The sequence below is a fragment of the Triplophysa dalaica genome, chromosome 19 (assembly GCF_015846415.1).
Source record: "Triplophysa dalaica isolate WHDGS20190420 chromosome 19, ASM1584641v1, whole genome shotgun sequence".
NCBI lineage: Eukaryota > Metazoa > Chordata > Actinopteri > Cypriniformes > Nemacheilidae > Triplophysa > Triplophysa dalaica.
Window position 1 is genome coordinate 20,926,217 of NC_079560.1, and position 9,711 is coordinate 20,935,927.

Below are 9,711 nucleotides of genomic sequence, written 5' to 3' on the forward strand. Positions count from 1 at the left end.
TCTCATGCGTACATTAAATGATTTTGATCAAACTTGAGCTGTACATGTCAGTATTAAGCCTAATCACATTGGTAAAATTAAGTGTCACTTCTAATAGACATTAAACCCATCTGTACATCCCAGTCACGTCAGCCTCATTTAGAATAATGTGAAGCACCTACTCTCATATAAAGTAAGCGAGAATGTGTAGAATATCTCCTATACAGAACGTATTGTTGTTCTGGTTAGTAGGTACTTATTCAAATACTGAGATCTCTGATGCATCTACAGATCTTTGTGATAACCTTGTGTTATTATGGATATGCAAGCTGAGGGCAACAAAGGAACACAAAGTGTCTCTACTAAAGGATTATAAACTTTCAAGATAAATGTTCATGATAATTTACTCATGTAATTCAAGATATTGCTTTTTTCCTCTCCAGTGGAAAAGAAATGAAGGTTTTTGATAAACATTCAAGGATTTTTCTCCATACAGTGGATATCAATGGACTCCAAACGTTTGGAAGTCAAAAGGACAGTTTCAGTGAAGCTCCAAACAATGCCAGACCATGAACAAAGATCTTTAAAGAAACCATCTATCATTAAAAAGCTTTAGTGTTTATAAAGCCTAATTTTATTATTGAGCAATGGTTTCACTTCATAAGACCTTTATTCATGGTCTGGTGTGGGTTATAGTGTTTAGAGTCCAGTGAAGTCACCATATAGAGAAAAATCCTGGAATATTTTCATCAAAAACCTTCATTTCTTTTCCACTAAAGAAACAAACAAAAATCTTGGATGACATAAGGCCGAGTAAATGATCATCAACATTTCTTTTGAAAGTGAACTACTATAAGTGAGTGATCAAACATGCCAAGCAGGAACTGTTTTCTGAGAACCACCATGTAGCGGTGATGCATTCTAATACAGTTCAGCTCAAAACTGATGTGAACATGTCTAACTACACGAAAATTCTTTTCAAGAGTCTTCAGGGATTTGATCAGTTGCCCATAACAAAACACAAGACTACTATAAAACAAAGTCAACTTTCATTTCATATGTTCAGGATTACATTTTCACTATGTACAATAAAAAAACATGAACACACCCCAACAATCAGGGTTTCACGAGAAGAACATAAATCTCTTGAGAATCAGCTCGGGTAGACATCTGATCTCAAAGCCCCTCCATCATAAGTCTCAGTGTTTATTCTGACGCTCCATTTGAGTCCTTCACCTTTTTTTTCTTCTTTTTCTTCTTTGCGCTTTCTGTGACCTGTGTAGCACACAACCTTATGAACAAACTCACTCATGACTCATGCATGTGTGTATCCTCGCTTTATCAGAGGCTCCAGCAGTTGTGATCAGATGAATAACTCACCTCCGTGTCTTCCTCTTCTGGAGGCTCACTCGGCATCTCTTCTGCCTGTTTCTCCTTCTTCACTTTCTTTTTCTTTTCTTTCTTGACTGGCTGAGCAGCTGCATCATGGTCACTGCCGCTGTCATCTCTCTTCCTCTGGAGAAACGCAAGTTCACTTCATATCCACGCACAAACACTACACTCAAACATGTGCTGTAGAAACAACTCACCTTTCCTCCGGCTTCAGTCTCAGGCAGGTCATGTGTCTTGGGAGCGCTAGAAAACACCAGAGAGAAGCTTCTGATTACACTAGCACTAAACACCAGACTGAAATACTTCACTTGTGTTCTCCAAAGTCATTTGAGACTGTCAGAATGTGGCGGAGAGTAACAGAATCTTCTGTACCTGTAATCCACATAACTGTCCTTCCAGTTGGCTGGCGTGCTTTCATTGGGTTTGCCGTGTTTGCTCAGAAGTCCTTTCTGAATCATCATCTTCTTCTGGCTCGCCTGAAACAGAAAATCTTCAAATCACCACCACAACAGCAGCAGTAGCGCAAAGTCGAATCCATCCGTTTTTAAATAAATCAGTGTGTGGGGTTCCTAACCTTCGGCCCGAGACCCCATTTGCGTGGATAGGTATCTCGCTCCATGATGACCCTCTTGATCTTGGCGACGACACCGTGGTCACACGTGGAGATGACGGCTGTGGTCATGAGAGCGACCGCTGTGAAACACATCAGAGGTGTCAAGTGAAACACAGACAGTCATCTCCGCTCGTGTCATGAGTCCGGCCTACCTGTACAGATGGCTTCTCCTTTGGTGGTTATGACCACAATGTCCTGATTCATCTCAATCCCGTCTTCATATCGCAGGACACCGGGTAACATGATCTTAGCACCGTAACATATCGCGTTCACCTGTGGAAGAAAGAAACTGCTCAATGCTTCAAGTGTCTGATGATTCTTAAGGTCGGCATGAAACAGATCTAGTCATTGTCTTTTCTTCCATAATGTGACGTGTACATGTGTGAAACAACTTCTGAACTGAGTGAGCCGGCCTTGATTTCATTCATGGACAACAGATTGGATTGTTTTAAGGTGAAAGATTTAATGCCAGTTTGCGATCTGTCAGTCATTGTAGCCCATAAAAGCCCACAATTTTTTTTAAATGATGTGCACGGATCAACGGAAGTCATTTATAATAAATACTTCACCACTGTGTAAAACGAATAGAATGATGATTTTTTTATTTCATGCGGACTTGTGAAATGCTGTGATGAACACTGAATGTGTGAATGTAATGTGTAAATGTTCATACAGCGCTGTCCTTCATGACGATTCTCTTGAACGAGATGAGCAGTTTCTCCAGCGGGTAGATGACTCGTCTCAGATACGTCTCGTCTTTGTTGTGATCAAACTGCCACTGAGCGTCCAGCACATCATGCATGCTCACCATGTTATCCTGACAACACACACGTGATATTTAGTTGTAGATTGTTCTTTTTAAATCCTCCTTATCACAATTGAATTTTCATGTAGTCACAAGTCTGGATATTAAACAACTTGTGTTCAGCTTCCATTAAACCTCAAAGTTGTAAATGCAACCAAATTCGTACAAAGTCTGATGTTCAGTTTTGCTAACATTATTGTGATAAGACGACATGAACATTGTATCGTTTCTCACGAGTATTGTGGGTAAATTACTCCGTAATAAGTGACTAGTAATTACTTTTTCATATTCAATAGGGTCATTACAAATGAAAGTATTTACAGTGCTCATTACTTTCTATATCTGATATCAACCTTGATTAAGAGCGGTTTCATGTCCTTGAATCACCTAACTAATTCAAATAAATCTAAAACTACATAAAGCCAGGGATAATGTACAAGCAGCTGGCTGTTATCGCAGAAGTAAGCCCGAACAATGTGATCAGGACCGGATGCGTAAAGGGCAACAACACCCCGCTGCTTGTACATTATCCCACTTATTAGACAGCTACTTGCCACATGAGAAAAAAAAGTGGACAGGACATGTTCATTTTAAATCTTTTATTAGCTATTTTTTACTGAATGCAGACCTTCTGTGAGGAAAAGCAGTTTATTTTATGGTTTTAAAGTAAGAAACAACTTTAAAACGTCACGAACATGCAAATTTGATTAATTATTTTAAAAATGTAATGTCATATGTTATTAAAAGATTAATTCTTTATGTGTAATATTAAACTGCCCCTCTCAAAATGATTTGCAGCATGTGGGTTACAGGGTGTTATTAGTTTTTAACGGTTGATATTTGAAAATAACCCTTGGAATGTCACGACTGGCCAATCAGAATCAAGAATTCAAATGAGCCGTGCAAGGATTTTAAAGATAGACTTTGTGTAATATGTGTGTGTACAATAGTGGAATTGACAAATAATCCAAGTATATAGTTTAATAAGAAGTAACTAATTAAATAACAGAAAAAACAAGAGTAATCCCTTACTTTACTTTCTCAAGGGAAAAGATATTAACACTTGAGCAGTGTAGGGTGTAACTAGCTACTGTAATCTCTAAATGAACTTTAACCTTAAATTTTCATTTCAACTGGTTATGAATGTCATGTCGTTAAACAGAAACGGACATTTTCACAGCCTCAAGATTAGACTCCGTTGTGTTCGGCTGAAGTTCAGATGAAGACGTCACATCAGACGCTTCACGAGTTCTTCACTCTCAGCCGTTTTCATGTGCCAAAGATTTATTAGCAGAACCAGGAGACAGCCCAGAACTGAACTCAACACTTTGGCTCTTTAACAGATGTTCTCTGAACGCACCTTTTCTCCCATAACACCCGAACGGACACGTCGCAGCTCCTGCATTTGACCTCCGACCCCCAGCAGCAGACCCAGATGAACACACAGAGTTCTGATGTATGTGCCCGCTTCACAGCTCACCCAGAAAATACCTGCACACAACATCACAGCGTTACACACAAACACAGCTCACAAACACACACACCTGGATGAAACTGAGCCATCAGTAAAGGGTGATAGATGATGAGTCATCTCTGCACAATATGTGCTCGTGTCATCTACATCACATCATGTGGCCTCAACACTTTACAGCAGCAGTGCTGCGCAGATCCATCAGCATGAGAGAAACTACAGCCCTACCAAATCTCTTTTCTGGATTCTATGTTTTCTGTCTCATACTAGACAACAGTAATATTTGATCATACTCAAAGTATCTGCTGTACGTTTTTTAATGTAGTTTATAACACATAAAATGTGAAAATGGTCAAATATCAGGGTTTTCTAGGCTCAAAATGAGGCGGTGCAATGCGCATGTAGGGCCACTGCGGCCTAATGCTGAAACTGCAGTAACATGTGACAGTCCGTTTGTGCCTGCAGCAGTTTTTGTTAAGACACTCGACATTCGCAGAGAGTTAGATGGGGCATGAAGGAACAACCCTGAATATACAACCATGTTGAACTATAGTATCTAACCAGTACATTTGTACTACATTAACCCAAGCACAATTTTAAGGAAGTGTTATTTTTCATAATTTTTACTAGCACTTCTATTTGTATATAATTCAACCACTCAGTATATTATTTGTGAGGGGAAGGTGTGGAACATATGTTAGGACTGGACTTTTATTATGACACGTTACTGCAAAGGGTGTTTGACAGGAGCTTTGATGCAGTACATGCAACCGCACCCCTTCACTCTTAGACAAGCAGTGAAGATATTTAAAGCACATCTAAATAACCATGTTCACAGAACGGTTTAAATTTTGTAGATGTTGACGTTCTGGTTCAACATACTGCATTAGACAGACTCTGTGCTGCTTCGTTTAGAAGCCTTGATTAGTCCAAACACATTTTTCACATGGTGGATGTCATCTGGCCCTAAGAAAGCACAGCTTGAGTTGAGTGGTTCAAGATACTTTGAGGTCATGTGCTGGTGGATCTGCGCAGCAGTGTGTGTTTAAAGCAATACCTAGTCGTCTCTCCGTGTCATATTGGATGAGTTTGCTGTCGTATATCGTGCGCACGCGGAGCTGTCGCTTGACGGCAGCGATGAGAGGAGGTCTCTGAAAGAGAGCTCCTGTTAAACACTCCAGACCCTGAAGAGAGAGAGAGAGAGAGAGAGAAAAACACAGAGGGGGATGAAGATCTGATCCAGATTCACGCTGCCGTCTGATCTCACACATATGTGTGTGTGTGTTCAGACACGTTCAGTCTTCTTCGGTGACTCTAAACCATCAAAGCCAGCAGAGCTCTGAGATCATCAGCTGCAGTAGAACACTACAGCAGAGAACACAGACCGCCGGTCCTGACGCTCAAACCCACAGAGAGAGAGAGCGAGAGAGAGACGGTCCAGAGACACTCAGAGAATGGATGAACATTTTCATCATAACACACAGTAGTCAACAGTCACAGGTTACCAGCTACCCACTTAAGGGATTTAAAATTATTTAAATTATTAAAATTATATTCATTCATTTCTTCACCCTCATGTCAAACCTGAATGAGTTTTTCCTCATCAGAACATAAATAGATAGTGTGGAAGTCAATGGAGTCCAAACATTCTTTATTGCATGAACAAAACCACAGAGACATTTCTCTAAATATCTTCTGTCGTGTTCCACTGAAGAAAGACTCGAGCACAAGAGAGAAGAAATGAGGTGAACTGTCCCTTTAAGAACAGCCTGTGGTCATGTGACCAATGTGCACCGGGTACTGAAGAGGAGAACTCACCCGGGCGAGCTGGTGCTCGTTCTCTAGCGCACTGTGCAGCCGTACGATTCCCACATACTCTTTGCCTAAAAGACACGGCAGAAGAGGAATGAGAGGAGGCCGCTGGGGTTTACTGGGAGGAGAAGCTAAACCACGGCTCTCAAGCCTCCGGACGTACCTGCGCTCTGCTGCGACTTCACCAGACGCGTGGCCCGCTCCACACACACGATCAGACAACCCGTCACTTTAGGATCCAGCGTCCCGCTATGACCAGTCTTCTCCACACGCAGAATTCTCTTGATCCAGGCCACAACCTCATGTGACGACGGGTTAGCGGGCTTGTCCAGATTAATGAAACCAGTCCTGAGCGCACGAAACACAGAGTTAATGAAGAGAACAACAGCAGGAGGTGTCATCCACTGAGGACGTGGAGCTGAAGCCATCAGTAAAGGGTGATAGATGAGGAGTCATCTCTGCACAACATGTGCTCGTGTCATCTACATCACATCATGTGGCCTCATCTCACACACACACACTTCATATCAAGGGGCACTCGCAGGACTGCAGTGAGGTGAAAACATTTGTGAGATGTTACCTGACGTAATCGTGTATGTTCCTCTTGAGCGGATTAGAGCCGTGTGGCAGAGGAGTGTAGTGAGCCGTCCTGATGTTCAGCTTATCAAAGTTCTGCAGAGATCAAAACACTTCATGAATAAACACAAACACAAGAGCTGAACACACAAGACGTTAGTGTGTGTGAGATCAGAAGTGTGTAATCATCTTAGTCTCTGGGTGGATCTGAACCCTGACATCAGCTCATCCGGCCCAGCAGAACACTGAGACGGAAGAACAGACGGCTGTGACCCACGGGCCAGAACGGACCGCAGGAGGGCAGAAGAGACCCCAGACGCTCAGAGAATGGATAAACAAGTTCATCACGAGACACACAAACACATACATCATCATCATCATCAACATCAACAGAACACACATGTGTACCTTCAACAGTAACGGCCATTGAGACGTGTCCAAACTGGCCACCCGAGACTCAGGTTTAATGAGAAAATCTCCACTCTCCTGAATGTCCTGAAGGAACAATTCAATCACTTTAATGGACAAGATTCACAACTCCAGGAATTTCTTGTGTCATAAATACACTTATCAATTTAGCCACATTTAAAAAGCACATATTGAGGAAACAACACCAAAAAAAATTTGCAGCAAAGTTTCAGTTCAAGTACATAAAGTCTACGTCGATGAAGAATTCATCAAACAGTGATCATATATTGAGGGCATTAATAGTAAAAACAAAATCAGAAAGCCATGTAACACTAAAAAGATATATATATATATACACACACACACACACAAACACATGAAAATAAAGACATTCACCCCAACTTCTTCATCTGAAACTTTCTTCGTCTTCTTTCTCTTCTCTTTCTTAGCTGAACCAACTGAGGGAAAAGACCAAAAGAAAAATATGCTTTAATTAATTTATATTCATGCAGAAAAAGAAAGAAAAACCTTAAACCCACACACATCCGTGCAGGAACAGAGAGTTTAACGCAGATTCGAGCACGTGGCGCGCGGGGGTCAGCACGTGGCCGGTGAAATCATTCATGAAGCCCCTAAACATTCAGATCATATACCTTTACCTTATTTAAACATTTACACTAGATAATACCAAATATGTGCAAACTGATGATGATCACGTGAATATCCCACCAAACCGTACACGTGTATATCGCACTAAAACCGTCGATGTGTTTTAGAGGCTCAGCTTTTAACGTCACAGTAACTCAAAGGATAAAAACACGTGCTGCTTTATGTTTTCAAACATTAAATGTTATACACTTATATTAAATATGGAACAAACAATTCTCCGAAATATCTGCTTACACTTAGTATCTTACTTGAGTACGCCTAGAAAGATCATTCTTTTCTATTAAACGCAACTATTGACCTCTGATACGAACATTGCTGAAAACATTAGAGGGAAAAAGACCACATTTAATAAATCGTGATTAAATTTAACACGTCTGAGAGAATCTTACTGTCTGTGTCCGCCATCTTCACCGCGCGCTCCTAAAGACACCAACACGTGTGACGGAAGGCGCATGCGCATTTTATCACGCGTCGCAGTCTCAGACCTCAAATCCTGCTGCGGGAAGTATCGCGATACTCCAGCGCCACGTTCTTTACAGGAATGAAGGCACATATAATATTATATAATAACACGCACGATTACTGCAGCATTGACATAGTGGTCACACAGTAACGTCTCTAATATCTACTGTCATATAATAATTATAACTATAATTTTCGAAACAAATTACAAACAAAAACATAAAGAACATAAAAAGACAAAAAACTGCAACAGTAATTGGGGCACTCGATTGCAGTATTAATCAACTGTAAGCACAATTTCTTTTGCATATTTCACAAGAATTGTTCAGAGGGTCATGATGGACTAAAAATGCTAAGGACGCTCTCACAAGCGATTCACAAGGGGATATTTATACAGTTACACAAAGCTAAAGGTCAAAGTAACAATTATACATGCAACCCCACACAACTGTTGACATGTACACGAGTATCTGAATGCATATTTCAAAAAATATCCCGTCATATCGCGACTGTTTTCTGTCAGGGACACGCGCGGACTAATGTCTGCTGGGAAACCAAACAACAAAGAAGACGAAACAATATTTACTAATACATTTTAAAACAACACACGTTGGTCAAAGTGCTTTACGGACCCAAAATTGCATTTAAACATAAAAACACGACATTAAACTATAGACAAACGCGCCTAAATATTTGAATAATGTTTAATGATTTGAAGTGCTCGATGCAGTGGCAGCGTTTAACAGGCAGAGGACGCTGTTCCCGAGACGGGCTGCAGCCGCCGCAAAAGCACGAGGTCTCTCCTCGATTTTAACCGAGACTTTTGAACTTTATCAAGAGACTTTGATAAGATCTTAGGGGTCTCGCAGCACAATGATACTGTAGAAGAGTTGAGCCCATGAACACGTTTAAAGTCCAATAAAGAACTTTGTTTTTGACCCCAGTGCCGGCCCGTAGCATAGGCGACAGAATGACCGGAGGAGCGCCACACGAGAGCGCAAAAACCCGATTATGATGAACTGTGATTGATAATCTTAACGCGTTGATTCTGCACGTGTAACGGAGAACAGTAGTGTGGTCTTTACAGGTAAACTTCAATCCGGGAAATGCCCTTTACACGTGTGTTAGACTGTGGCCTTGACGTGAACGCGCCTGCTCCCCTCACTGTCTGTTTTCAGTTCGAATCCCAGAACCATATGACTGGTGACACTGCCTGATGTTTTTTCACTGCTTTCAACTAAGTGAACTGCGAAAGTGTTTACTGGCGCTTTGACCAAGTCATGACATATATTTAAGAAAATCCAAAACCATGCAATAAGCTTTTATTTGTGTCCCAAAAGCATTTGCGCAGAGCTTTACATAATGTTTACAAAACGACCTTTATCTTAATAATAATAATCAAATATTCGTTTTATGAGCTCTAATTTTCAACTACTGTATTATTTCAATTACAGTCATTAAACGTCCAAATGTTTGTTGGGTCACTGTATCGACTCCCGCTAGGATGCCTAGAGCCCCAGTAGT

At 41.0% G+C, this 9,711-nt stretch overlaps 1 protein-coding gene and 3 non-coding genes across 4 annotated transcripts; all 4 read right to left on the minus strand.

The window, feature by feature from the left end:
* Positions 1-1,009: 1,009 nt before the first annotated feature.
* On the minus strand, positions 1,010-8,195 carry dkc1 (dyskeratosis congenita 1, dyskerin). Its single transcript, XM_056731830.1, has 15 exons — positions 8,115-8,195; positions 7,453-7,514; positions 7,057-7,143; positions 6,653-6,744; positions 6,236-6,420; positions 6,079-6,143; positions 5,318-5,444; positions 4,150-4,280; positions 2,658-2,801; positions 2,137-2,257; positions 1,946-2,064; positions 1,744-1,847; positions 1,569-1,614; positions 1,360-1,494; positions 1,010-1,254 (listed from the first exon to the last, which is right to left on the minus strand). The coding sequence occupies exons 1-15, from the start codon at positions 8,128-8,130 to the stop codon at positions 1,186-1,188; spliced, it is 1,503 nt and encodes a 500-aa protein (XP_056587808.1). The 5' UTR covers positions 8,131-8,195; the 3' UTR covers positions 1,010-1,185.
* On the minus strand, positions 3,988-4,123 carry LOC130408553 (small nucleolar RNA SNORA36 family). Its single transcript, XR_008904768.1, has one exon. It is a non-coding gene; the product is annotated as a small nucleolar RNA SNORA36 family (small nucleolar RNA).
* On the minus strand, positions 4,347-4,425 carry LOC130408570 (small nucleolar RNA SNORD83). The gene has a single exon (XR_008904784.1). It is a non-coding gene; the product is annotated as a small nucleolar RNA SNORD83 (small nucleolar RNA).
* Positions 6,495-6,573, minus strand: LOC130408562 (small nucleolar RNA SNORD83). The gene has a single exon (XR_008904776.1). It is a non-coding gene; the product is annotated as a small nucleolar RNA SNORD83 (small nucleolar RNA).
* Positions 8,196-9,711: the final 1,516 nt, after the last annotated feature.